The sequence below is a fragment of the Caloenas nicobarica genome, chromosome 33 (assembly GCF_036013445.1).
Source record: "Caloenas nicobarica isolate bCalNic1 chromosome 33, bCalNic1.hap1, whole genome shotgun sequence".
NCBI classification, from domain to species: domain Eukaryota; kingdom Metazoa; phylum Chordata; class Aves; order Columbiformes; family Columbidae; genus Caloenas; species Caloenas nicobarica.
This window is the reverse complement of record NC_088277.1, coordinates 603,165-629,815: the sequence shown is the minus strand read 5'-3', so window position 1 is coordinate 629,815 and position 26,651 is coordinate 603,165. Positions and strand designations below refer to the sequence as shown.

The 26,651-nt window shown below is 61.5% G+C and overlaps 3 protein-coding genes across 6 annotated transcripts; 1 reads left to right on the top strand and 2 right to left on the bottom strand.

The window, feature by feature from the left end:
* The first annotated feature begins 81 nt into the window (after positions 1 to 81).
* Positions 82 to 6,696, top strand: LETMD1 (LETM1 domain containing 1). 2 transcript variants are annotated; one of them, XM_065654490.1, is made up of 9 exons: positions 82 to 173; positions 938 to 1,060; positions 1,202 to 1,317; positions 1,403 to 1,485; positions 2,093 to 2,279; positions 3,194 to 3,295; positions 4,358 to 4,510; positions 5,328 to 5,424; positions 5,834 to 6,696. In XM_065654490.1, exons 1-9 carry the CDS (start codon positions 82 to 84, stop codon positions 6,093 to 6,095), a joined length of 1,215 nt encoding a protein of 404 aa, XP_065510562.1. In that variant the 3' UTR covers positions 6,096 to 6,696. The 2 variants fall into 2 exon arrangements, with proteins under 2 accessions (XP_065510562.1, XP_065510563.1); XM_065654491.1 differs by having other exon boundaries at positions 938 to 1,089; positions 5,834 to 5,987.
* Positions 6,534 to 16,132, bottom strand: CSRNP2 (cysteine and serine rich nuclear protein 2). The gene is made up of 5 exons (XM_065654488.1): positions 16,116 to 16,132; positions 12,237 to 12,406; positions 10,985 to 11,244; positions 9,585 to 9,881; positions 6,534 to 8,630 (listed from the first exon to the last, which is right to left on the bottom strand). The coding sequence occupies exons 2-5, from the start codon at positions 12,376 to 12,378 to the stop codon at positions 7,950 to 7,952; spliced, it is 1,380 nt and encodes a 459-aa protein (XP_065510560.1). The 5' UTR covers positions 12,379 to 12,406; positions 16,116 to 16,132; the 3' UTR covers positions 6,534 to 7,949.
* Positions 16,133 to 17,030: 898 nt separating this feature from the next.
* TFCP2 (transcription factor CP2) lies at positions 17,031 to 25,730 on the bottom strand. Of its 3 annotated transcripts, none has more exons than XM_065654460.1 (15): positions 25,053 to 25,730; positions 23,187 to 23,338; positions 22,831 to 22,907; positions 22,448 to 22,553; positions 22,205 to 22,311; positions 21,844 to 21,996; positions 21,255 to 21,365; positions 20,834 to 20,922; positions 20,528 to 20,606; positions 20,025 to 20,118; positions 19,439 to 19,529; positions 18,855 to 18,961; positions 18,579 to 18,721; positions 17,939 to 17,990; positions 17,031 to 17,853 (listed from the first exon to the last, which is right to left on the bottom strand). In XM_065654460.1, exons 1-15 carry the CDS (start codon positions 25,172 to 25,174, stop codon positions 17,816 to 17,818), a joined length of 1,521 nt encoding a protein of 506 aa, XP_065510532.1. In that variant the 5' UTR covers positions 25,175 to 25,730; the 3' UTR covers positions 17,031 to 17,815. The 3 variants fall into 3 exon arrangements, with proteins under 3 accessions (XP_065510532.1, XP_065510534.1, XP_065510533.1); XM_065654462.1 differs by having other exon boundaries at positions 20,558 to 20,606; XM_065654461.1 differs by having other exon boundaries at positions 21,853 to 21,996.
* Between the last annotated feature and the right edge of the window lie 921 nt (positions 25,731 to 26,651).

Below are 26,651 nucleotides of genomic sequence, written 5' to 3'. Positions count from 1 at the left end.
ATGGCCCTCGGCCAATGAGTGCTCAGCTCTCGCTGTGGCCCCGCCCCTTTCCCCGTGGCTCCGCCCCCGGCCCCGCCCAAGATGGCGCTGTCCGGGCTCCGCTGCCGCGGGCTCGTCTGGCGGCTCCGCCCCGGGCCCGGGCCCGGGCTGAGCGGCCCCCGGGGGCTCCCGAGGTGAGCGGGGACCGAGCGGGGACCGGGCCCGGCCTCACGGACCCCGAGCAGCGGCCGGGACACCCCCGGGGCGTCACCAGCCCGGCCCCCCCCAAAAAGCGGCCGTGACCCCCCCCAGACGCCCCAAAAACCGGCCGGGATCCCCCCCAGAAACCGGCCCTGATCCCCCCAGGGCCCCGCCACAGCCACGACCCCCCAAAAAAAACACCGTGACCCCCCCGAACAGCGGCCGGGAACCCCCCATAGCCCCGACCCCCCCAGCACCGGGTGTGACCCCCCCCAAAAACACCACCGTGACCCCCCAAACACGAGCTGTGACCCCCCAGACCCCCCCATTGCCCCACCCCCCCAAACACCGTCCGGGACCCCCAGACACCCCCACAGCCCCGACCCCCCCCAACCCCACTGTGACCTCCCAGGACCCCCCCAGACCTGCCATGACCCCCCGAAACAGCAGCCCTGGCCCCCATCCCTGGCCCCCAAAACACCATCCCCACCCCCCCATTTCCCAGCCTCGTCGTTGCCTGATCCCTCCAATTCCACCCCCAATTCCCATTGTCCCCCCCCATTCCCCCCCTGACCCCCAACCCCCGTTACCGTTGTCCCCCCACGTCCCCCCCATTCCCCCCCCGACCCCCAGCCCCCCCACCTCCTGCTGTCCCCCCGCCTTGTCCCCACTCTGGGGACACCAGACCCCATTCCCCCCCTTCCCCTGACCCTTTACCCCCCAAAACCCGCCCTAACCCCGGGCGGGGGTCCCGCAGGGCCCCCCTTTGCTGCTTTTCCAGCAGGGGGGGGCCCGGGGCGCTGGCGGCCGCGGTGACGGCGGCGGCCAAGCGGGTGACGGGCGCCTACGAGCGGTTCCTGCGGCGCCGCTTCCCCCGCGTGTACGTCCTGCACCAAACCTTCACCAGCGGTGAGACCTGGGGGGGAAAACCCCCCGTTCCCCCCCAATTTCCCCCCTATTTCCCCAAAATCTGCGTCCGCGGGCGGGGTTTGGGGGAACTGAGGGTGTTTTTGTCCTACAGGAATCCAAGCGCTCGTCCTGGAGGTGAAAGAAATCCGCAAAATCCGGCAGAAAATGTCGCAGCAGCGCCTGAGCGTCCAGCAGCTGCCGTACCGGGACATGGAGCGGCTGCGGCAGGTGGCGGGGGGGGCGTTCATTTTGGGGGGGGGTTTCCTGCGTTTTGGGGTCCGGCTGTTGATTTTCTCTCCGGTTTCGGGCGCAGTTCCGCCGGGACCTGCTGAAGGTGCTGCCGGTGCTGGTTCTGGCCATCCCGCCCTTCGCCAACTTCCTCGTCATCGTCCTCATGTGAGCGCGGGGGCCGCGCGGGCGCCCCAAAAATCCTCCGTTTCACAGCATTCTTTTCTTTCTTAAGAATTACAAATCCGGGCAGACAATTCTCTCCCTTTGTCCGTCTGCACTAACGAATCCCCCGCGTCCCGACGAGCCCAGCGACGGTTTTGCGCTGCTGTGCTGGCTTAAACCTGGGCCTAATCCCCGGATTAAGCCCATTCTGCCCCTGGTTTTTGCTTCCTCGACTCCCCGGGGGTGAAACGGCTCCTTTTTGGGGGGAAAAGCTCCTCTGGGGACACGGGGACAGAGCAGAGGGAAGGGCTGGGGAGGGAATTTTGCTTCTTGGAGCTGGCGGATTCGCCCCTGAAAACATTTTCTTGGAGAAGGCGGCTGGAGAAGGAGATTGAGGGTGGAAATTTGGGATAATTTATCTGCGGAAAGGGCTGTCGGGCGTTGGAACGGGCTGCCCAGGGCGGCGCGGGAGTCACCGGCCTGGCGGGGTTCAACAGGCGAGGTTTTTAGGGCCGTAATCCCGCGATTTCCGTAATTCTGCGACTCCCGAGCGGCTCCGAGGGTGAGACCCCCCGCCAAACCTTCCTCTCCTCCTCCTCCTCCCCCCCAGGTACTTCTTCCCCCGGCAGCTCCTCATCCGGCACTTCTGGACGCCGCAGCAGCGCCGGCAGTTCCTGGAGCTCGAGGACTCGGTGCGCCGCGGCGCCTACGCGGCCGTGCTCGCCAACCTGGCGCTGGCGGCGCCGGCGCTGCCCGACCCGCGGCTGCGGGAACAGCTGCGGGAGCTCTGCCAGCAGGTACCGGCACGCCGGGACGTGGGGACGGGGACACCGGGGACACCGGGACCTGGGGATGGGGACACTGGGGACACCGGGACATGGGGACATGGGGACGGGGACACCGGGACGGGGACACCGGGGACACTGGGACATGGGGACGTGGGGACGGGGACACCGGGACGGGGACACCGGGGACACTGGGACATGAGGACGAGGACACTGGGACGTGGGGACGGGGACACCGGGGATACCGGGACATGGGGACGTGGGGACGGGGACACTGGGACGGGGACACCGGGGACACTGGGACATGAGGACGAGGACACTGGGACGTGGGGACGGGGACACCGGGGATACCGGGACATGGGGACGTGGGGACGGGGACACCGGGACGGGGACACCGGGGACACCGGGACATGGGGACGTGGGGACGGGGACACCGGGACGGGGACACCGGGGACACTGGGACATGAGGACGAGGACACTGGGACATGGGGACGGGGACACCGGGGATACCGGGACATGGGGATGGGGACACTGGGGACACCAGGACGTGAGGATGTGGGGACAGGGACACGGGGACCTGGGGATGTGGGGATGGGGACACTGGGACATGGGGATGTGGAGACACCGGGACATGGGGATGGGGACATCAGGACACCGAGGACATGGAGACAGCAACACTGGGGACACTGGGAACATGGGGGACACTGGGGACAGGGACATGGGGACACTGGGGACACAGGGACACTGGGGCATGGGGACACTGGGGACAAGGACACCGGGGTCACGGGGAACACCGGGGACACTGAGGACACCGGGGGCAGGGACACCGGGGACCGGGACACTGGGGACATGGGGCCACTGGGCCAGCGGGGCCGTTGTCCCCTGCGCGAGTGTGTGGAGGTGACGGGCGGCGCCGGCTGTGGCAGGTGCAGGGGGGGGCGCAGCCGCGCGTGTCCCAGCTCCGCACCCTGCGCGGCGGCTTCTCGGGGCGGCCGCTGGCGCTGGAGACGCTGCGGGCGCCGCACGCCGTGAGTGCCGGGCCGGAACGGGGGCGCGGAACGGGGGGGCCGGAACGGGGGGACCCATAGTGGGGGGGACCCAAAATGGGGGGACCCAAAAACGGGGGGACCAGAACGGGGCGGGGGAGCAACAACAGGGGGGCCCAAAAACGGGGGGACCCAAAACGGGGGGACCCAAAACGGGGGGACCAAGAACGGGGGGGGGACCCAAGAATGGGGGGGGGACCCAAGAATGGGGTCGTGATCCAAAAACGGGGGGACCCAAAAATGGGGGGGGGACCCAAAAATGGGGGTTTGCGACCCAAAAATGGAGATGTGGGGTGCAAAACCAGAGGGTTGTGACCTAGAAATGGACCAAAAACCAGGGGGTTGTGACCCAAAAACCAGGGGTTATGCCCTAAAAATGGGGTTGTGCCCCAACCCCATGTCCCCCCGTGTCCCCCATGTCCCCCCATGTCCCCCTGTGTCCCCCTGTGTCCCCATCCCCCCGTGTCCCCCCATGTCCCCCCATGTCCCCTCATGTCCCCCTGTGTCCCTTGTCCCCCCGTGTCCCCCCATGTCCCCCCATGTCCCCATGTCCCCCGTGTCCCCTCATGTCCCCATGTGTCCCTTGTCCCCTCATGTCCCCCGTGTCCCCCCATGTCCCCCCGTGTCCCCATGTCCCCCGTGTCCCCCCATGTCCCCCGTGTCCCCCATGTCCTCCCGTGTCCCCCCATGTCCCCTCATGTCCCCATGTGTCCCTTGTCCCCTCATGTCCCCCGTGTCCCCCCATGTCCCCCCGTGTCCCCATGTCCCCCATGTCCCCCCATGTCCCCCGTGTCCCCTCATGTCCCCGTGTCCCCCCATGTCCCCCATGTCCCCCGTGTCCCCCATGTCCCCCGTGTCCCCCGTGTCCCCTCATGTCCCCCATGTCCCCCCATGTCCCCCCATGTCCTCCCATGTCCCCATGTCCCCATGTCCTCCCATGTCCCCATGTCCCCTCATGTCCCCCGTGTCCCCCCGTGTCCCCATGTCCCCGTGTCCTCCCGTGTCCCCTCATGTCCCCCGTGTCCCCCGTGTCCCCGTGGGCAGCGGGCGCTGAGCCGGGCGCTGTTCCTGACGCCGTTGCTGCCGCTGCCGCTGCTGCGGCGCCGCCTGCGCAGCCACGTCCTGGAGCTGCGGGAGCTGGACCGGGCGCTGCTGCGGCTCGGCCTGGAGCAGCTGGACGGCGACGAGCTGCGCGCGGTGAGTGGCACACGGCCGCCCCACGGCCGCCCCACAGCTGCCCCACGGCCACCCCATGGCCCTGTTCAGCCCCACAGCTGCCTCACGGCTGCCCCATGGCCACCCCACGGCTCTCGCCAGCCCCACAGCTGCTGTTCCACACTCCTGCCAGCCCCACAGCTGCCCCACAGCTGCCCCATGGCCACCCCATGGCCCTCGCCAGCCCCACAGCTGCCCCACAGCCGCCCCACTGCCCTTGCCAGCCCTGCAGCTGCCCCACAGCTGCCCCATGGCCCTCGCCAGCCCCACAGCTGCCCCACAGCTGCCCCACGGCCACCCTATGGCCCTGTTCAGCCCCACAGCTGCCTCACGGCTGCCCCATGGCCACCCCACGGCTCTCGCCAGCCCCACAGCTGCCCCACAGCCGCCCCACTGCCCTTGCCAGCCCCACAGCTGCCCCACAGCTGCCCCACGGCCCTTGCCAGCCCCATAGCTGCCCCACAGCTGCCCCACAGCTGCCCCACAGCCGCCCCACTGCCCTTGCCAGCCCCACAGCTGCCCCACAGCTGCCCCACGGCCCTTGCCAGCCCCACAGCTGCCCCACAGCTGCCCCATGGCTCTCACCAGCCTCACAGCTGCTGTTCCACACCCCTGCCAGCCCCACAGCTGCCCCACGGCTGCCCCACACCCTCTGCCAGCCCCACAGCCACAAGGCTGCCCCACAGCTGCCCCACAGCCCTTGCCAGCCTCACAGCTGCTGCCCCACAGCCCCGCCGGCCCGCAGCGCCCATCCCAGCGTTTTCACCATTCCCCCCGTTTTTTGCCCCGTTTCCCGCAGGCCTGTTACCTGCGTGGGCTCAACCCCGCGCGCCTGGAGCCGCCCGAGTGCCGCGCGTGGCTGGAGCGCTGGCTGCGCCTGTCGGGGCAGCTCGCAGGTGACACTGGGGACACGGGAACGGGCGACACTCGGGTTGGGCTGCGGCCGTTTCCCCTCTCCGGGCCGCCCGGAGCGTCAGCACCGGGGGGGACACGGCGGGAGCGGGTCGGGAAGATCTGGGCTTGATCCGGAAAGAACGAGCCCATCGGCTTTTTCTGCAGAAAAACATGCACGGCGCGATTCTTTCCAGCTTACATTTTTACTTCCAGAAGTAAAAATAATTGGGCTTCGCGGAGCCGTGCTCGTTTTTAAGAGGTGCCGGTAACCGAGGTGTTACGTTGGAGTTTTTCTCCTCTTATTTCCTCCTTTTTTTCCTGCCGAGAGATGAGAAGGAAGTTAGAATTTTGAAATTGCGGGCGGGTTTTGGGGGTCCGGCCCCTCGCTCAGCCCCGCTCGCTGTTTTGCAGCCTCGGAAGCGTCTCTGCTGGCGCACAGCACGGTGCTGCTGGCGCTCAACCCCGGCCGCGCCTGACGCCCCCGTTCTGCCCCGAAACACCGCCGGTTTGGGGCCGCGGAACCGCAGGAGAGCGGCCCACGGGGCTTCCCGGATTTCTCCCGGATTATTCGTCCCGGTTCCGGCTCTTCGGCCGCCCCGGTGACCCCGAAATGCGTCACCTCCCGCCGGGGGGACACGCGGCGTCTCGGCCCCGTCCCGTAGGATCCGCGTAGTAGCGACTCCGGTGGGTTTGGATTGTGCTGCTTGGACTGAGGTTCGTGGCGTCTCTTCGCTGAGTAGGAAAAAAACTTCGCTGAGAGTTGGGAAGAGACCCAAAAAATCCTCCTGGGACGTCATCGGGGGGTCCCGGGCGCTTCGGCCGCGGCCCCGGGGCGAGAAACGCCGTCGGCGGCACGAAAATGGGCTGAAAAACAGCGAAATGGTGAGCGAACTGAAACCGGCTTCACGTGTTTTCTGCGAGACAAAAATCTGCAAAATGGCTTTTTTTTCAGCATTTTTAGGGGATAAAGGGGTAAAATCACCCACCTTTGTGCCAGCTCCGCCCCCCCCGCGGTATTTGTGCCGGAATTTGAGCCCCCCCAGCACGAGGAATTCACCGGGGGGGGGGTTAAACCCCTTTAAAACGCAACTCGCCGCGCAAGTTTGAGCATTTCTTTTATTTTTACACTTAAATATTTCTCTTTAAATACAGCGTTATCACCATGAAAAGAACAGAAAAGGCCGGGGGGGGCTGGAGGGGGGGTGGAAAATAAAAATATTTGGAGGAGAAGCTTTGGATTCACACTGGAAAATGGAAAATAAAAATTTTTAAAAAGCCACTTTAGTGTGAGCCGGGGGGGTCTGGGGGTCGCGGGTCTGGGGGAGGCGCCGATTTTGGCACCGGGGGGGGATGAGCCGGGGGGCGCGACACGAGCAGCGAGTCCATTAACCCCCCCGTTAATTAATAATTAGAAGAAAAGGCAGAAACGCGCGTTCATTGCACCACGAACAGCATCTTTGTAAAAAACCAGAATAAATCCCGTCAGGATTTTATTTATTCCGGGGGGGTCCACGGAGCCTCTGAGCTGCCTAATTAAGCAACTAATTAGTCGCCTAATGAGTCACCTCCCGGGCCACGACCCCGACGCAGCCGGGGGGGGGAGCGCGGAGTCCACGGAAAACTTCAAAAAAAGGGGAAAAAAAAAAAAAATCAAGATTTTTGAACCCATTCAAGTGGCACCAGGAGCTGATTAAACCCCCCCGGGCAAAGCGGGGGGGGGACGTGTGTGTGTCCCCCCCGGGAGGGACGCGGGGACATCATGGCCGAGAAGCTACACAGGATAAGGCTTAATTAATTAATTCCTCCCCAATTTAGCCCTTGTGTCCCCGAGAGATGCTGGGGGGGTAACGTGGCCCCCCCAGGGCTGGAAACGGCCCCGGCCCCCCCGGGGAGGGGACAAGGCGGGGGCGGTTAAGGCTGCGCTGGAGCCGCAAAAAGGGATTTAAACACCTTTGGGTGTGGGGGGGGGAGCACGAGAGCCCCAAATCCCAACAACCCCCCCAAATCAAACCGCTAAAGCACTTGGTCGGGCCGCGGGTCCCCCCCCGGGGGTTCCGAGGGGCGGCGAACGGGGCCGGACCCGGCGGCCCAGGAGTCGCAAATCCAGGGGTTTCAACCCCAAAACTCCCCGAAAACCCCAGTTCCCAGCGGAGTTTCTGGGCTGTTCTCTCCCCCCCGCGCAAGCAGAGCCCCCCCGGCTGGAGGTCGGGACGCGGCCCTGTAAACATTCAGTAACGGAAAATTAAAAGGAAAAAGAAAAAAAAGTGTTTTTTTCCTTAAAAACACAACGAGGACAGAACGGGGATCCCGGCGGCCTCGGGGGGGTCGTGGGACGGGGACCCCGGGGGGGGCAGCCGTACAACCCTCTGCACACGCAGCCCCCCCTCAGTTAAATAACCCCATGTGATTAAATAACCCTCGCGATTAAATACCCCCCCCGGTGATTAAATAACCCCCCGCAGCCGCCACCGGGCTGTAAAATACTCTGTAGTCAATAAATAACGGAGCGTGGGGGGGACGCGGCGGCTCAGGGGGGCGAGGGCTCCGGGGCCGGGGGGGCCGCGCCGGGGGGGCGGGTTTTGGCCGTTTCTCCCTTGGTCCCAGCAGGGTCCTGCTCCCCCGAGGAGGAGGAGGAGGAGGACGGGGAGGAAGGCGGGGGGGGCTCCGCGGCGCCGCCGTCGCCCTTTGCCCCCACCGGGTAGTAAAGCAGCGACGCAGCGTCCGAGAAGGGCCGGTCGCCCTCGGCGAAGCAAAGGACGGAGGATCCGGGGGGAAACGGCGCCTGGATGAGGATGGGGGCGGCCAGCGGCGGGCACAGCCCCCCCGGCGCCGCCAGCGCCTCCTCCACGATGCAAACGCCCAAATCGGCGGCGCCGGGAGCGTCGCCCGAGTCTTCCTCGGCCTTCAGCCTCTCCAGCTCCTCGGCGCTCTGCAGGTGCAGCACGGCCGACTCGTTCTCCGCCATGAACTCCTGGAAGTCCTGGGTCTCCGGGGCCGGCGGCACCGGCCACTCGCCGGCAGAGCCGTGGGCGCCGGCGTCGGGCTCGTCGTCGGGTGCGCGCCCGCCCTGGCGCTTGCTCTCCAGCTCCAGCTTCATGATGGTGTGGAGATAATGAGTCCGCACGCGGAGCGGGTTGAACTCGATGCGCCCGGACATGTTGCCGCAGCCGTCGCGGGAGCAGCCGCAGGGGAAGGACATGCGGTCGACCTGCCGGGGGACGGCGGTGAGACCGGGACGGGTTTGAGCCCAAAGGCGGGGGTTTGGAATCGTTTCGGTTGGAAAAGCCCCACAGGATCATGGAGTCCAAACATAACCCAACGCTGGCGCTAAAATGTCCCCAAGAACCTCGTCTGTTCAACCCCCCCAGGGATGGCGACTCCAGCACCGCCCTGGGCAGCCTGGTCAATGCCCCACAGCCCTTTGGGGAGGAAATCGCCCCAAATTTCCACCCTCAGCCTCCCCGGTGCAACTTAGAATAGAATCAATAGAATCATTTCGGTTGGCAGAGACCCTCAGGGTCATCGAGTCCAACCATAACCCAACTCCAGCACTAACCCGTGGCCCTGAACCTCATCTAAACACTTTTTAAACCCCCCCAGGGATGGCGACTCCAGCACCGCCCTGGGCAGCCTGGGCAATGCCCCACAGCCCTTCGGGAAGGAAATCGCCCCAAATTTCCACCCTCAGCCTCCCCGGCGCAACTCGAGGCTGTTTCCTCTTCTACAAGGTGTTTCCCAGCATCACTCCAGTTTCCCCAGCATCACCCCAGTTTCCCCAGCATCACCCCAGTTTCATAGAATCACAGAATCGTTTCGGTTGGCAGAGACCCTCAGGATCATCGAGTCCAACCATAACCCAACTCCAGCACTAACCCGTGGCCCTGAACCTCATCTAAACACTTTTTCAACCCCCCCAGGATGGCGACTCCAGCACCGCCCTGGGCAGCCTGGGCAATGCCCTTTGGGGAAGAAATCACCCCAAATTTCCACCCTCAACCTCCTTCCCCAGCCCCGTTCCCTTCTCTGACCACGGTTTGGTGACACAGTTGGCTTACGCTTGGACTCCATGATCCCAAGGGGCTTTTCCACCCAAAACGATCCCGCGATTGTAATTTAGAACCCGGTTCCGCCCGCGGCGTCTCCCCCGGCGTTGGGGCCTCACCTGGCACTTGATCCCGGCCTGGCTGCAGGCGCAGGACTCGGGGTCGCAGTAGAGGCGGCAGTCGCAGCCGCACTCCTCGCGCGACAGCCGGATGGCGCGCAGCTCCTGCTTCTCCTCGGCGTCGATGCGGTGCACGCCCGAGGCGCGGAGCAGCGCCCGCCGCCGCTTGGTGGGCAGCGGCTGCAGGAAGAAGTAATCGTCCACCTCCACATTCTCCACGTCGATGTCGTCGTCCGACACGTCCTCCAGCGTCAGCCCCTCCGCCTCCTCCGACTCCACCGTCCCGTTCTTGGTGAGCTGCGGGGCGAGAGGCGGCGTCGGGGGGGCGTCCGTCTGTCCGTCCGTCCGCCCCCGCGTACCGCACCGACCCCTCGAAGCACGTCTGAGCCTGCCCGCGAAACCCCACGGTGCCATCCCAGCCCTGCCCGGCAGCAGGAGGGCTCACAGTGGTTTATAGAAGAAGGAAAAGGGGGGAAAAAACCCCTAAATAATAACAAAATTGAGAGCGGAGAATCCCTGTTCTTGTCTGGCCTCCGCCCCGGCAAACCAGGAGATCAAAGGAAATCGCTGCTGCTTAAAGGATCGGGGTCCTGGGAGCGCTGGCATTTTAGTGACAGCGTTGGGTTACGCTGGACTCGAGCTTGGGGGGCTTTTCCACCCAAAACGATCCCGGGATTCTGTTCTACGAGGCGTTTTAATTCTGCGGTTCTATTCTATGAGGTGTTTTAATTCCGCGGTTCTATTCTACGAGGCGTTTTAATTCCACGGTTCTATTCTATGAGGCATTTCCCCCGCATCACCTGTTTCCCCCCCGTTACCCCAGTTATTCCAGTATCATCCCAGTTTCCCTAAATCACCCCACTTTCCCCACTATCGCCCCGGTTTCTCCAGCATTGTCCCAGTTTCTCCAGCATCACCCCAGTCTCCCCACTACCATCCCAGTTCCCATCGCCCCATTCCCCCCCATCGCCCCATTCCCTCCATCACCCCATTCCCCCCCATCGCCCCAGTTTCCCCCCATCGCCCCATTTCCCCCCATCGCCCCAGTTTCCCCCCATCGCCCCATTCCCCCCCATCGCCCCATTCCCTCCATCACCCCATTCCCCCCATCACCCCATTCCCCCACATCGCCCCATTCCCCCCCATCGCCCCATTCCCCCCCATCGCCCCATTTCCCCCCATCGCCCCATTTCCCCCATCGCCCCATTCCCCCCCATCGCCCCATATCCTCCATCACCCCATTCCCCCCATCACCCCATTCCCCCCCATCGCCCCATTCCCCCCCATCGCCCCATTCCCCCCCATCGCCCCATTCCCCCCCATCGCCCCATTTCCTCCATCACCCCATTCCCCCCATCACCCCATTTCCCCCCATCGCCCCATTCCCCCCCATCGCCCACCTTCATTTTCTTGGCGTGCAGCTTCTCCTCCTTGAGGTGCTCGCGCAGGATCTCGCGGTGGTTCACCTCCTGCTCCTGGGCGAACTCGCCCAGCGTGTAGCGGCGCACGGCGTCGTGCCGCGGCGCCATGCCCAGCGAGCTGCCGCCCTGGCTGGGCACGCTGGTGAAGCCCTGGCGCCGCGCGAAGTAGTACACCGTGACCTGGTCGAACCGCACGCTCTTGCGCCGCGGCGGCTTCTGCCGGCGCAGGATGGACGGCGCTGCGGGGACGGGGCGGTGATATAGCGGCGTGTGGAGGGGATAGATTGATATACAGAGATCACGTATCGATGGAGAGAACAGATTGATATGTAGAGATAACATAGCGATGGAGGTAATAGATTGATATGTAGAGATAACGTATCGATAGAGGTAATAGATTGGTATGTAGAGATAACATATTGATAGAGGTAATAGATTGGTATGTAGAGATAACAGATCGATAGAGGTAATAGATTGGTATGTAGAGATAACAGATCGATAGAGGTAATAGATTGGTATGTAGAGATAACGTATCGATAGAGGTAATAGATTGATATGTAGAGATAACGTATCAACAGAGGTAATAGATTGATATGTAGAGATAACATATCGATAGAGGTAATAGATTGATATGTAGAGATAACGTATCGATAGAGGTAATAGATTGGTATGTAGAGATAATAGATTGATAGAGGTAATAGATTGGTATGTAGAGATAATAGATTGATATGTAGAGATAACATATCAATAGAGATAATAGCTTGATATATAGAGGTAACATATTGATATATAGAGATAATAGATTGATACACAGAGATAACATATCGATAGAGATAATAGATTGACATGTAGAGATAATAAATTGATATATAGAGATAACATATTGATAGAGATAATAGATTGATATGTAGAGATAATATATTGATACGTAGGGATAACATATTGATATGTAGAGATAATATATTGATATATAGAGACAGAGCAGGATTTGCTGTGTTACATGAATGTGCTGCTGGGACGGGAAGTGAGGTCATTTGCTTCTTGTCCCCACTGTCCCCCATATTCCCAGAGCTGTCCCAAACATCCCCGCGTGTCCCCGCTGTCCCCATGGTTCCCAGGCTGTCCCTGTTGTCCCCCAGGCTGTCCCCAACATCCCCACATCTCCCAGGCTGTCCCCAGCGTCCCCACATCCCCCAGGCTGTCCCCGTGTCCCCGTGTCCCGCTGTCTCACGCGTGCGGCCGGCGCTGGCGGGGGTGACGCTGTCGCAGCTGTCCCCGCTGTCGCTGCTGGAGATCTCGTCGTCCGAGCGCGGCCCCGGGGACCCCACGTCCCCCTCCTCGAATTTCCTCTTGGCGCCGCCGGGCGCGGCCATGGGCTCCGCATGGGGGGGCCGGGGGCACCTGCGGCAGCGCCGGGTCACGGTCACGGCCCTTCGCCCCCCGACAAACCCCAAACCGGCTCTTGACCCCCTGAGAAACTTAAAATCAACTTCTGCCCTCCCCCAATAAACTTAAAATCAACTTCTGCCCTCCCCCAATAAACCTAAAATCAGCTTTTTACCCCCGCAATGAACTTAAAAATCAGCTTTTTCTCCTGCCCCGATCAACTTAAAATCAGCTTTTTTACCCCCCACTATAAATTTTAAATCAGCTTTTTTACCCCCTTGATAAACTTAAAAACCAGCTTTTTCCTCCCCGATAAACTTAAAATCAGCTTTTTCTCTTGCTTTGATCAACTTAAATCAGCTTTTGTACCCCCCTCTATAAATCTAAATTCAGCTTTTTCCTCCCCGATAAACTTAAAATCAGCTTTTTCCACCCATAGGGAGGGAATAATCAATATAAATAGGATTTTGCTGGGAGTTTCTGTTGCTGTCCCGGAGCACAAACCCCCTGAGATGCCCCAAAACCCCCAGAACGCCCCAAAACCCCCAGAGCGCCCCAAAACCCCCGGGATGCCCCCAAATCCCCGGGTTTCGCCTCAGCTTTGCATTCCCTGGGCTCCCGCCCCCGTTCTCATGGCAACGCAACAACCGCCTTCGGAAAAAAATAGAAAAAAGAACATTTGAGGCACCGGCCACACGCGGCCTGGGGGAATTTGGGGAAAATCTGGGGGAAAAAGGGGCAGCAAGAGGCAAGGACGGGCTAGAACCCCTTTTTCTCCCCCAAAAAAAGGACGTTGTGATGGGGCGATCGCAGCAGTTGGGCGAGGAGAGGGCGGGAATGAGACGCAAAATGGGAAAAAAAGAAATATATTTATAGAGGGAGAGACCCCCGGGTTGATATTGAGGGATTTAAGGTGAGATCGGGATAAAACCAGAAAACCAGAATTCAGAAATGACCAAAAGAGCCGGTTTTACCCCCGCTCGGCGCCTCCCAGGGCGGCAGCAGCGATTTCACGTCCCCCCGGCCGCGGTTTCCGCAGGAAAATGTCCCGTTTCTGGGCGAAATCCACCCAAAAATGGGGCTTCTCCGCACCCCCCACCCCCTCCAGCTCCGTTCTCCCCCTTTCATTAGTTAATTAATTAATTAGCGGCAGGTTTGGTGGCACCAGGGCCGGGGGGGCCAGGAATAGCTGCAGCCTCGGGGGTTTGGGGTAAAATGGGATCAAATGGGGAAAAAATGGGATAAAACCCCCATCTGTGCTGCCCCTGGGTTGTCCTCCACGAACGACTGGGGAAACGGGTGGAAAACGTTAATTTCCCGCTCGATAATTACGGCGGAATTAAACGAGGACCCGGGAAAATCGGTTGGATCCCGGGGCAGAAATTGGGGCAGAATCGGGAATCGAGGAGCCAAAAACCAGAATTAATTCGTTTCCAGCCCGGTGGGAACGGCTGCTCAGCCACCGCGAAGGGGTCGGGTAGTTTACAAATTACTAATTAGTCACAAATTAATTACAAATTGGGCCGTGGGTCTCCCAAGGGCAATGGGTTTCCCGGGTGCTGTGCCCAGTTGCTCCCAGTCCAGACTGGGACGGACCTTCCCCCCCACCAGCACCTCGGTTTTTAGGACAAACGGCAGAAGATTTGGGTCCACGTGGCCGCTAACGAACGCGGTTAATTAATAAATCTGGGGTACGGGTCCCCTGGCCGGTGCTGGAGCCTCCGCTCGCACGAACCACCAAAGCGACAGCTCTGGGGTGTCCCCAGCCCCAAATCTCTGTCCCGAATTGTCCCCCGGAGCCGCTCGAGCTGCCGGGGGGGCCAAGTGGGTCCCAAAAAACCCAAGCGGGACCCTGGGCCCGTCACCAGAATCGGGGCGGAGACGGGGGGTCCAACCGTGGGGGGTCCAGAGGCCTCGGAGGGGAGGGAGACCCTGAAGGGGAGAGCAAAGGAGACCTGGAAAATGAGGGAGACCCTGCGGATGAAGGCCGAGGGAGACCCTGCAGGGGAGGGAGACCAAAGGAGAACGCGAGCGATGGAGACTTGGAAGATGAGACCAAGGGAGACCCTGAAGGCGAAGCCAAAGGAGACCTGAAGGTGAGGAAGACCTTGAAGGTGAAGGCCAAGGGAGATGCTGATGATGAGGGAGACCCTGCCGATGAGGAAGACCCCGATGATGAAGGAGACCCTGCCGATGAGGGAGACCCTGCTGATGAGGAAGACCCCGATGATGAAGGAGACCCTGCCGATGAAGGAGACCCTGAAGACGAGGGAGACCCTGCTGATGAGGAAGACCCCGATGATGAAGGAGACCCTGCCGACGAGGGAGACCCTGATGATGAAGGCTGAGGGAGACCCTGAAGACGAGGGAGACCCTGATGATGAAGGCTGAGGGGGACCCTGCCGATGAGGGAGACCCTGGGGCGAGGCAGGACCCGTGGCCGTGGTTCTGCTCCAGCTCCTCCCGAGGGCCGAACCGTCACATCCGGAGCTGCTTCTCCCCTGGGGACCCCCCAGGCCAGGGGACACGTGTCCCCGGGTGGTGGCCGAGGGCGGCTGGTCCTGGTCCTGGTCCCCACACCCCCTGTACGTCCCCCGAGAACAGCAGCAGCTATAAGGGCACCCCAGGTCCTCCACAGCCCCCCCAATACAGGGCGGCCCCACACACCCCGCAGGCCCCCAAAGCACAGGCAGCCAGCTGCAAAGCCCCCCCTACATCATCTATAGGCCTCCAGCTGGAAAAAGCCCCCCATCCCCTATAGATCCCCGGCTGTAAGGGTGCCCTATATCTGCCATAGGTGCCCCCCAAGCCAGAAAAGGGCCCACAGACCCTACAGGCCCCTTCAGCTGGAAAAGGCCCCCCCATCCTCTATAGGCTCTGCATCTCCTATAGGCTCCCCAGCTAGAAAATGCCTCTGCATCCCCTATAGGGCTCTACATCCTCTATATGTCCCCCCGAATGAAAAAGGCCCCCACATCCTCTATAGGTCCTGCATCCCCTATATGTCCCCCCAGCTGTAAGATGCCACATCCCCTATAGGCCCTGCATCCTCTATAGGCTCCTCACCTAGAAAAGGCCTCCACATCACCTATAGGCTCCTACATCCTTTATATGACCCCCAGCTGTAAGGCTCCTAAATCCTCTATAGGGTCCCCAGCTAGAAAAGGCCTCCACACCCTCTATAGAGCCCTACATTCTCTATATGTCCCCCCAAATGAAAAAGGCACCCGCATCCCCTACGGGCCCTGCATCCCCTATAGGCTCCATCAGGTGGAAAAGGCCCCTAAATCCTCTATAGGCTCCCCAGCTGGAAAAGGCCCCCGCATCCCCTACAGGCCCCTTCATCCTTATGTGACCCCCAGCTGTAAGGCCCCCCCACATCCCCTACAGGCCTCTACATCCTTTATGTGCCCCCCACATCCCCTATAGGCCCCTACATCCCCTATAGGCCCTTACATCCTTTATGTGCCCCCCACATCCCCTACAGGCCCCTACATCCTTTATGTGCCCCCCACATCCCCTACAGGCCCCTACATCCTTTATGTGCCCCCCACATCCTCTCTACGCCCCTTCAGCTGGAAAAGGCCCCCCCATCCCCTCCAGCCCCCCCATCCCCTATAGGCCCCGCACCCTCCACAGCCCCCCCACCCCCTCCAGCCCCCTCCGGGCCCCCCAGCCGGCCGGGCCGGGGCAGCGGGGGCTCCCCCGTGTCCCCCCCACTCACCGGGTCCCCGCGGGCGGGGCGGGGCCGGGCGCGCGCTGGGGCAGGACCCGCCCCCCGCCCGCTCGCCGACAACAATGGGGCCGCCGGCGCTGCGCCGCCCCTTTTATAGCCCGCGTCACGTGACCGCGCCACGCCACGCCTCCTTCCGCCGCCTCCGCCCGCGCCGCGGGGCAGGCTGGGAAAGCGAGTCCGCCGGCGGCGGAAGGGGCCGCGCGGCCGCGCGGCACGCTGGGAAATGTAGTGCGGAAGTGGCGGGCGGGGGGCGCCAGGCCGGGCCTGCTGCGCCTTAAGCGCGGCCTCCCGCCCCACAGCTCCGGGTTCGGGGGCTTCACCCCCGCCCAGGGCTGGGGAACGGCCCGGAGGGGTTGGGGGGACAAGCAGAGCACCTCAAACCCACCTCCGGGGGGGCTCCAGGCCTCGGTTCTCCACCCAGAGCCAGCGGCGGGGAGGGGGCGGCGGGGGAGTCTAGACAAGAGATTAGCGAGGCCAAAAGCGCCTTATTTTAGCGATAATGGACCAGCTGCAGCTCCAGGGGCAGCTCGGCATGAGGGGGGCACCACGGCCTGGCCTCAGCCCCCCGGCGAAGAGGGGCCGACCCCCCAGAAGCAGCAAAGCCGTGGGCCCCAGCGCCCCGCTCCATCCTCCTCCTCCTCGCGGCTCCTCCTGACCCCCCGCGCTCCCCTCGGCTGCCCCCCAACGCTCAGCCAGCGCTTCCCCCCGCGCCACGGATTATCCCAGTTATTAACTAACAAACAGGGCAAATTACGGGATTAAAAACTCCTCTTCAACCCGGGCGGAAGGACGAGCCGGTCGCTGCCCCGTCCATCTGGAGTTTCCTTCTCCTCCCAGAGCCGCCGCACACGACAGATCACCAGAATTTTCCTCATCCAACAGATTAAAAATCACCCGGCAACATCCAGACAAAGATTTTACTGCGCCCGCATCGCTACCGTCCATGTCCATCACGCTTCTCGGACGCCGACGGTAAAAACTGGGATTAAAATACGCATTTTCTCCCCTAAAACATGCAGAAAAGAGTCCCACAGACCAAGCCAGGGAGCTATTTCTTTATCCGGCTCCGCTCCATGTTTCGCTCCAGCTTTACACAGTTAATCTGGGTATAAAGGCCCCGGCGACGCCGCAAACACCCCGCGCGGCTGATGGCGGTTTTGGGGCGGAGAGGAGAAAAACGAAGTCACCGCCTTCCTCTCACCGCTGTGTTGTAATGCTGAACAAAACCACGACATTTCTTAAGAAACCTCCTCCCAGTGCAGTTCACGGCATGTTTGAGTCCTGCTCAGCACGTGCCCCAGGGCCGGTCGGCCGCGTTCGGGCCAGTTTAATTCACATTTTCTTGTGTTTTGTGAGCGTGACAGGAGCCTCGTGCAAAAGCAGAGCATTTGCCACAGAAAAATCCCTCGCACAGGTTTTAGGTCCCAAATTCCTACCCAGAGCGCAACCCGGTAACTTGAGCCTCGGAGATCCAGCAATTAAGCAGCTCGTTACCATGGAGGGTCGTTTAGGCGCCGTGGGAGCAGGGAGATCCCCCGTGAGAAAGACGAGGCAAGTCACGGAGGGCTCGGGGTCTTTCCAGGGGGTTCCCCAGGAGGTTCGGGGTCTCCGCTTGTGTCCTGGTGCGGGAAGCGAAGGGTGTTTGTGCGCGACGAGAGGCTGGCGGCTGCTCCTCGTCCCGTCCCATCTTATTTCAGGATGATGTGGTAACTGTCACCGGTTTCGGCTGCAAAAGGAGGAAAACTTGTGAGCCAGCGGCAAAGGAACCAGCCCGGAGGGGAATCCAGGGCGCAGCCCGAGCGTTTACGCACCTTTCATAGTGTCCAGAACGAAACAGGACTCGTCTTGGAAGTTCTGGATCATCTGAAAGAAGCCACAAAAGCCCGGGTTTAAACACAGAAGTGGTTCACAGCCCCAAGGGGAAGCTCCGTGTTCAGCCATGGGCAGCGATTTCGAGTATTCAAAGGGCTGGGAGCTGCTCAGCGAGAGGGAAAAGGCACCAGCCGCGAATATTTATTCCTTCCTCCCGCGCTGAACGTCCAAACCAGCAAGGGGAGAGAGAAACCACAGAACTGTGGAATCATTTCAGCTGAAGAGACCCTCAAGATCATTGAGTCCAACTGTTCACCCAATGCTGGCACTAAAATGTCCCCAAGAACCTCGTCTGTTCAACCCCTCCAGGGATGGCGACTCCAGCACTGCCCTGGGCAGCCTGGTCAATGCCCCACAGCCCTTTGGGGAGGAAATCACCCCAAATTTCCACCCTAAACCTCTCCTGGTGCAACTTTTGAGGTCCTTTCCTCTCATCGTTTGTTCCTTGGGAGCAGAGCCCGATCCCTGTGGCTCCAACCTCCTTTCGGGCAGTTGCAGAGTGAGAAGTTCTCCCCTCAGCTCCTGTTCTGCGGGATAAACCCCCGAGCTGGGGGTCGGGGGCCAGGCGGGGGCCGGTACCTCGTCGCTGATGAGCACGTGGATCCCGGTGGGTCCCTGCTTGTAGATCTGGCTGATCTGCTGGGAGGAGATGCTGAAGAGCTGCGCCAGCTTCTCCGTCAGCTCCAGCGCCGTCAGCTCCTCCAGGTAAATCGCGTGGTACACTGCGCGGAGACGAATCGGTAATTAATTGATATTGCCACCGGACGCCGAGCGTGGCTGCAGAGACGCTCGGAGTGTCACCAGGAGGCTGCTCTGCCCGAGACCGTCCTGGCGCCGACGGGCGTCCCCCCTTACCAAAAAACGTGCTGGTCACCGCATCCCCGTCCTCGTGTTTCTGCTGCAGGTCCCGCAACTGCTGGGACTCCTGGCACACGTAGATGGTCAGTCTGGGCCGCACCATCCTGCGGACAGAGTGGCGAGCGAGCGCCGGGGGGTTCGCTCAGGGATGGGTTTGCCAGCGCTGCTCCCGCCCCAGAAGGAAAAGAGGAGCCGGGCGAACTCGTCTCAAAACAAAACCCATCTGTGCTTCTCCAGGGAAAGGCGCAAAGGAATATTCCCTTTCCGGGAAGGTCATTCCCGCGAGAGGCGGCTCAGAGGACGGAGGAAACAAGTCCAGTACCAGCAAGACCTTGTGGGTGGATTCTCTGACACCCAAAGAGTAAAACCACTCCTAATCCTTCTCTCCCACCTGGACTTCCTTCCACAAATTGTCTCTAGAGCCATGACCCTGCTGGCTAAGTCACCCAATTCGACTGGAAGAGGTTCAAGAAGGTTAACAAAACTCTAATAGCTCCCTCTAAGAGCGAAAGCCAAGCGAACAGGCTGAACCCAATCCAATTTACCACCATCCACGAGCGGCTTTTCAGCAAACAACGTACCGGCCTTTGAGCGCGTTGAAGAGCCGGATGCCATCGGCGGGGCCGCAGATCTGGATCACATCTTCTCTGGTCAGCTTCAGCAAATCTGCGCCTGCGGGGTGAAAAAAAACAAGAGAGAGTCACAAATTCCAGCCCAAAGTGGCCGGAATGGGGCAATTCCCAAATTGCTTCTGCCGACAACCTCCCCTGAGATGTTTTTTTTCCCCGGCGGATTTTGGAGGAGCGTGTTTTGGGACAACCCGGCGTCCTGTGTTATCACTGACAGCTGGTGACCCTGGAGAACGGAGCCACAGCACAGGAAAGGGGAAGAAAATCACCATGGAACATTGCTTTACACGCTGTCCTTTCCCCCAAATCCGCATTTCGCAGTGTGTTTCAATATCGGATGGTGCTGCGAGTTCTCAGAAGAGAAACCCCTCCCAGTCCCCGCTGTTTTTCCCAGTTGAGAAACAAACCCCGCAGCTTTCAGAATGCCAAGTTTTATCGTGCTACAAGAAATACGATATTTTTAATAACATACTCGCAATGGTGACACAAAGACGGGAGCGAGAGGAGGCGGCGCGGACACGGAGGTGTTGTCACCTACCTGAGAAGTTCCGGAAAAGCCGAGAAAAAGTGGAGAAGCGGTTTCGGTGCAGCCACTGCTGGGCCTCCTGGGGCGTGCTGGTGGGCAGGAGGTTCTGCGGGGGAAAAAGGGCCGTGGGCTCAGAGGAGCGAGCACAGGGCGGTGTTTTCATCCCAGCCTTAAATCCAGAGCCCAGCGAGAAAAACCAACGCTGCGGCTTGGCCAGGGTTTGATTTAAAAGGCGACAGAGAAAGAGGAGGCAAGAAAAGGGGAAAGCACGAGGAGGATCGAGGCAATAAAAGGTCCCAGCGAGCTACAGAAAGCTCCTCCCAGCCCCGTGTGAGGGAATAAAAAACTTCCTCAACGTCCGCGCTGCCGTACGGGACGTTTTTCATCCCATCACCTCAAAAAGGCGGTAGAACTGCCCAGAGGTGTTAAACTAGAGCAGGCGCTTCCCCAGCAAAGCGCAGCCAGCCCAAAGCCGCCCCCACAGCCCCGGTTTCTGACCTGCGCGCCATCCTTACCACCAGCATTAGCTCGGGGGTGTGACTTACATCTGCGATCGGAGGGGGGGGCTCGGGCTGGTGGTTTGGGGACCCATTGCTGGGGTGGGGAAAAAAAAGAGCCCGAAAGGGCAAAACACGCAGTTAGAGCCGCTTTTGCCCTCCTGGCACCAACCGCCACCCTCCAAACTCACGGGAACGTGGGGACGAACGCAATTGCAGCCACGAGACCCAGCGGCGCTCCGCTCCCCGGGCTTCACTTGGATGTTTTTCCCCCATTCTGAAGCTGGAACCCCCTGGGACACACAAGTCCCGGGCTGGACTCACCCTTCGCCAATGGAGAAGCTGCTGTGGGAGCTGTTGAAGCCGGGGGACGGCGTGTTGTTGACGTACGTGATCTCGGGCCAGGGCGAGCACTGCGGGGAAAAGCCCCCGTCACGGGCCGGCTGCGGACCAGCGCACGCTCCCAGAGCTCGCAGTGATGCGCTGCCCCACGAGGAAACGCAACCAAAGACCAAAGAGCGTGATCAAAAGCAGCAACACCGATTCACCGCGGACCCTCACAAAGCTCGGGTTTAGTGAGTCTTAAGCTCAGAAAGGCCAAAAGTCGTAAAATTCGTACGGAGTAGGATCTAAACCATCAATTCCAGCTTTTAACGTGGCCAAATGTCTCGGAGCAGAACAGCCCGTTCCTGCCAGTGTGGTTAAGCCGGGTTTGGTTAAACCAACCCCGCCAGGCGCAGCCCACCTCTGTGAGTATAGTCGTTTCGTAGGAAGGCTGGTATTTCTCTTTCTCATGAGGTGTTCGCTTCTCCATCTTCTCCCTGTCCGTCTTCTGCTTCCGATCAGCTCCTTTAGGCTGGAAAGGAGAAATTCCGGTTAAAACAGGAGGTATTCCGGTTCAAACAGTGTGGATGGGCAGCAGGAGGTTGGAAGAGACGCAAGCAGCAGCAAAGGTAGCGGGGAGCAGACGCCTGCGCTGCTGGAGGGGCTGGATCCGGACGGACCACAAGGAACCGCGATAAAGTGGAGTTCAGACCGAGACCAAAGCTTCTCGGAGCATCTCCCAAGCCGATAAGACTCAAGACTAAACGCAGGAGGTGTGAGGCGCCACACGACCTGTGCTCTCCCTGCACATTGCTCTTGACTTACTGGTTTTGTAGCCTCAACGGCACCCAGCCTTGATGGACAGAAAGGAAATACCAGGGGGAGCGCGGCAGCAGAGGGACAGAGAGGCCCTTTTGCAGACAAATTCGGCCGCCGTCCCCCAGCTGGGACATTCACCGGTTCCCAGTTTGTCTCCTAACGGGGAACGCAGTGCCGAGGGGCCACGATACCTTGAAGACCTTGATCTGGCAGCTGGCGGAGTGCAGGTGCTCCGTGTACTCCCCGTTCTCGTTCTCCTTGAAGGTGTCGATCTGCACGCGGAACGGCACCCCCTTCTCGCCACCGTGCTTGCGCATGGTGAACTCGGTGCTGATGCAGTGCACCTGGGCACAACCAACGGCCTGCGCTGAGAACTCCGCCACGTCGCACCCAAAACCTCCCCTTCCCCTCCCGGGAGCCAGGGCAGTGCTCCCGCTGCAGCATCCCGCTGCTATTTCAGTGCTCCAAGTTAAAAAAGGCATTTTCTTCCCCCTTGGAAAAGTTATTTTTGCCCCCGGGGAGTTATTTTTTTCCCCGCTCCTCCTTTTTTACCTGGATAAAGACGGACGTTCTCTTCGAAGGGTCCCACAGAAACTCCACTGTGTTGAGCTGCGTCGGGTTTGCTCGCGGGTCGATGATGCCCACGGACATGGGGATATCTGCAGGGGAACAGCGGAGAACAAGCTGTGCTTTGTAGGAGGACGAGATAACGTACGGAAGAACCAACCGCGCCTCTCAAAGCGCAGAATCGTGACGGAACATTCAAACAAGGTCTGGGGACAGCTGGGGACTCACCGATGTCCAGGATCCTGTCCCCAGGCCGGTTCCAGCGCCAGCCCTCCAGCTGCTGGTGCTCCGTGTACTGCAGCCGCCGGTCGTGAAACACCACGCGGAATATGCTCTGCGGGGAAAAACCGTCAGCGCCTGGAGCCCAGCGGGAAACGGGACGGTCCCCGAGCCGCCGGGGATGGGGCAGAGGGGTCTGTAGGCTCCGCAGAGAAACCAAAGCGATAAAAGCAGCTCCAAGGAGCCGCCCCTTGGCCGGACCCCAGGGGACTGGTGGGACTGGTCCCAGCACGGCGGGGGAAGAGAAAACAGAAAATAACCCCCCGATGGCGGCAGAGCCGCCCCACGCGGGCCGTGCGGGGACGCGGGCCGGCCCCACGCACTGCCCTCACCTTGACCAGCTTCCCGTTGATCTCCGGCAGTTCCCCAATTTTCCTGTTGTCCAGCATGCGGATTTCGTAGGACTGTCCTGCGGGCAGGCAGACAAGGGCACCTCGCCGTTAGTCGGCCCCTTCTCCGGCATTTTGACACCTTTTTCTGCCACATTTGCTGTGTTTTCATGGAGGTCACACCCGTAACCCCCCTCTCCAGGGAGGGATCCTCCTCGTCCCCCTGCCCGCAGCGACACTTCCCAGGAATTACCCCGATTCACCCAAGAAATCTGTGTCACAAACTCCACCAACCCGGATCTTCCCTTTTTGTGTGTGAATTTGTTTGTTCGGGGTGTTTCCGCGGCGGTTCCTCTCACCTTGGTTGAGATAGGTGAGCGTTTCGTCGTGCAGCTTGATGGCCGGGGAGGTGGCGGCACACAGCACGTACTGGAAAGGCAGAATTTTGTTCTCGTTCTCGGGGGGCAAACTTGACTCCTCCTGCTTGAAGATGGGCAGGGCGAGGACATCGCTGCGGAGAGAATCGTCACATTAAACCCAGCATTTCACAGAAACGGTCTCAGGCGCCGAGTCTCAGCAGCTGTTTTGAGCCGTAACGATGGCTGAGAGCGACGGCTTCGTTGTGCGTAAACCAGAACATCCTCCCATCCACAAAAAATAGCAAAATCCAGGAGGAAAAGCCGAGCCCTGGGAAGGGTCAGGCCGCCCGTCCCAGCTGTGACTGCGCGAGGAAAGAGTTAAACCAGCTTTTTTTTCCCCCCTGTAGTTGAACATTAAAAATCCTTCCCAAGATAAAACTGGACTTACCTGGGCAAATACCAGCTCCCACCTTAACAGGGCTTTAACCCTTTGGTGTCCAGCGACTGAACACACCCACCCGGGGGGACGGCGGAGCCATCCCCGCAAAACACCCTCAAATCCATGAAAACAGGGGAAAAAATAATGACAGAAAAGCTCTGTGGAGGGAAATGTTCAGCCAAGGCTTCAGTATCACCCCCGCTCTCCTACAAACCCAAATCCAGGGAGCAAGAGAGTCCAAGTTCGTTAACAAATTGCGCGACTCGAACGAGGAAAAGCTTCCAGGGATCATCCCGCACCTACCGAGCCTCGGCCATGGGGAGATGGAAAAGCCCCCGGGGCTAAAGCCAAAAAAGCCCCAAACAGACTCAAAACTCGAGGTGTTTGTTGAAATCTTTGCCCCGTTCCCGCGACGCGGGGAGCAAATGTCAGATGTCAGGCCGGGGCGGGCGCCGCGCTCACCTACGGGGCCACCGGCTCTATTTACGGGCAGGAAAAGTCTCCCCAAAAGAGAGTCGGGTTTCAGGCGCCCGAGCCACCGCGTCGCCGGCGTGGAGCCTCATTCACGCCGGTAACACCGGCACCAAACAGCTCCGGTGGGGTTTGGCCTCGGGAAACCTCCGGTGCCGAAATCCGGCGGCAGGTGGGGCTGGAAACGCCTCGAAGCTGCAAATTTGCCGCTGGTTTCCTCGCGCGGGCGAAACTTTTGAGGCAAAGCCGATGGGTTTTAGCTCGACGCGGGCAAATCTGCGCGTCATGATGAGCCGAAGCGACCGGCCACGGGCTTTTCTAACCCGTAACGGAGACGCCGGGGGATTTACCCGTGGTTTGGGGACATCATGAGGACAAGCGCCGAGAGCTGGGCAGGGGCTGCACAGCCCCCAAACCTCGAGGTATCTGCTCCCCAAACAGCCCCCCGGTGACCCCCAAAGCCCCGAGGGGCTGATGGGTCTTTGCCACCACAAATGCACCCCAAATTGCAGCTGCCATCACAAATCCATCCCAAATTCAAGCTGCCACCAGGAATCAGCCCCAAATTCGAGCTGCCACCAGGAATTCGCCCCAAAATGCAGCTACCACCAGGAATCCACCCCAAATTCAAGCTGCCACCAGGAATTCGCCCCAAATTGCAGCTGCCACCAGGAATCCACCCCAAATTCGAGCTTCCACCAGGAATTCACCCCAAATTGCAGCTGCCATCACACATTCACCTCAAATTCAAGCTGCCACCAGGAATTCACCCCAAATTCAAGCAGCCGCCATGAACCCACCCCAAATTCAAGCTGCGTCCCCAAATCCACACCCCGGCGCCGGAGCTGAGCGCCCGTTGTCCTCCCGTGCGTCCCCGCAGCCGCCAGCCGTGCCAACCAGCAGCCGTGTCCCCCACCTTTCAGCACGTTCCGGGGTTCTCGCCCCCCAGCCCTCACCTCATGCTGTAGGCCCCGGCGCCCAGCTCCTGCCCGATGCCGGACAGGCTGGCGTCAAAGTCCTGCACCAGCCCCGACTCGATCACCTCGTCGGCCAGCGGCAGCTTCAGGGCCCAGGCCATGGCGGGGGGACCGTGGGACCGTGTCCCCCCCCGGAGCGCAGGGCTGGGGTCTCGCTCCCTGGGGTGGGGGGTTCGGCTGCGCCCCCCCTGCTCCTGGGGGCTCCCAGCGCCTCGTGGGGATGTGAACTTGGGGACCCCCAAGAGTCACTGCAGGGACTCGACCCCAAGGCCACAGACACCCCACAACCTGCAGCCCCCTCCACAGGGGCCGAGTGGCACCCGAGACCCACAGACAGCCCTGGACCCACAGACAGCCCCGGACCCACAGACAGCCCTGGGCCCACAGACAGCCCCGGACCCACAGACAGCCCTGGGCCCCACAGACAGCCCTGGGACCCACAGACAGCCCCGGACCCACAGACAGCCCTGGGCCCACAGACAGCCCCGGGACCCACAGACAGCCCTGGGCCCACAGACAGCCCTGGGCCCACAAACAGCCCCGGGGCCCACAAACAGCCCCGGGACCCACAGACAGCCCCGGACCCACAGACACCCCGGGACCCACAGACAGCCCCGGGGCCCACAAACAGCCCCGGGACCCACAGACAGCCCCGGACCCACAGACACCCCGGGCCCACAGACACCCCCAGACACCCCGGACCCCCAGACACCCCGGGGCGGGGGCCTCACCCTGAGGGGACCCCCAGACCCCTCAGCCCCCTCAAGGGGCTGCACCCCCGGCCTGTACTGCCCCCCCTCAAGGGGCAGCACCCCCAGGGGACCCCCCAGGCCCTAAAATCCCCCAAATCCCCCTCAGGACCCCGCGCCCCCCTCAGGGGCTTCCCCTCCCGGGGACCCCCCAGGCGCTGCCGCCCCACAAGGGGCCGCCCTGGCGCCAAACCCCCCGCTCAGCGGGTGCCCCCCAGGCCCTGCGCTGCTCCCCTGGCCGCCTCCCCGAGGGGCCGCCCCGCCGGGCCCCCGGCCCCGCCGCTCCCGCTCCCGCCGCGGCCCCCGCAAGATGGAGGCGCCAGCGCCGCGCACCCGCCGCCCCCTCCGCCAGCGGAGCTGGCCCCGCCCCTCCGCGGCCTCCAGCCAATAGCAGCCGCGCGCAGCCGGGTGACGCAAGAGGTGCGCAGCCAATGGTGAGCTTCGCGCTGGGCCCGCCGCGCGGTGATTGGGCGCGGGGCGGGGCGCGAAGTCGCGGCGTGGGGCGCTCGGGTTCGTGCGGCGCCTCTCGGTGGATCGCGAGTTCGAGTCCCGGCCGCGGTTCTTGCGGGAGCGGAGTTGTGCGGGTCTCGGCCGGCGGTGGGGACCGGGGCGGGGGCTTCTCCCTCCCGGGGGTGCAGCCGGGATGGAGGGAACCGTACGCCTCGTTTGCGGTCGGCCCAGCTACGTCCTCGGAGCCACTTCCCCAAAAACCTGCATGCTGGTGGCATGGGGGGCCAAGAACAGCGCCCCCTGCAGGGTTTGGCAGCCGGGGTCGCCCCATCCCTACTCCTTCCCCCCCCGCCCCCCGGAAAAAAAGGAAAAAGGAAAA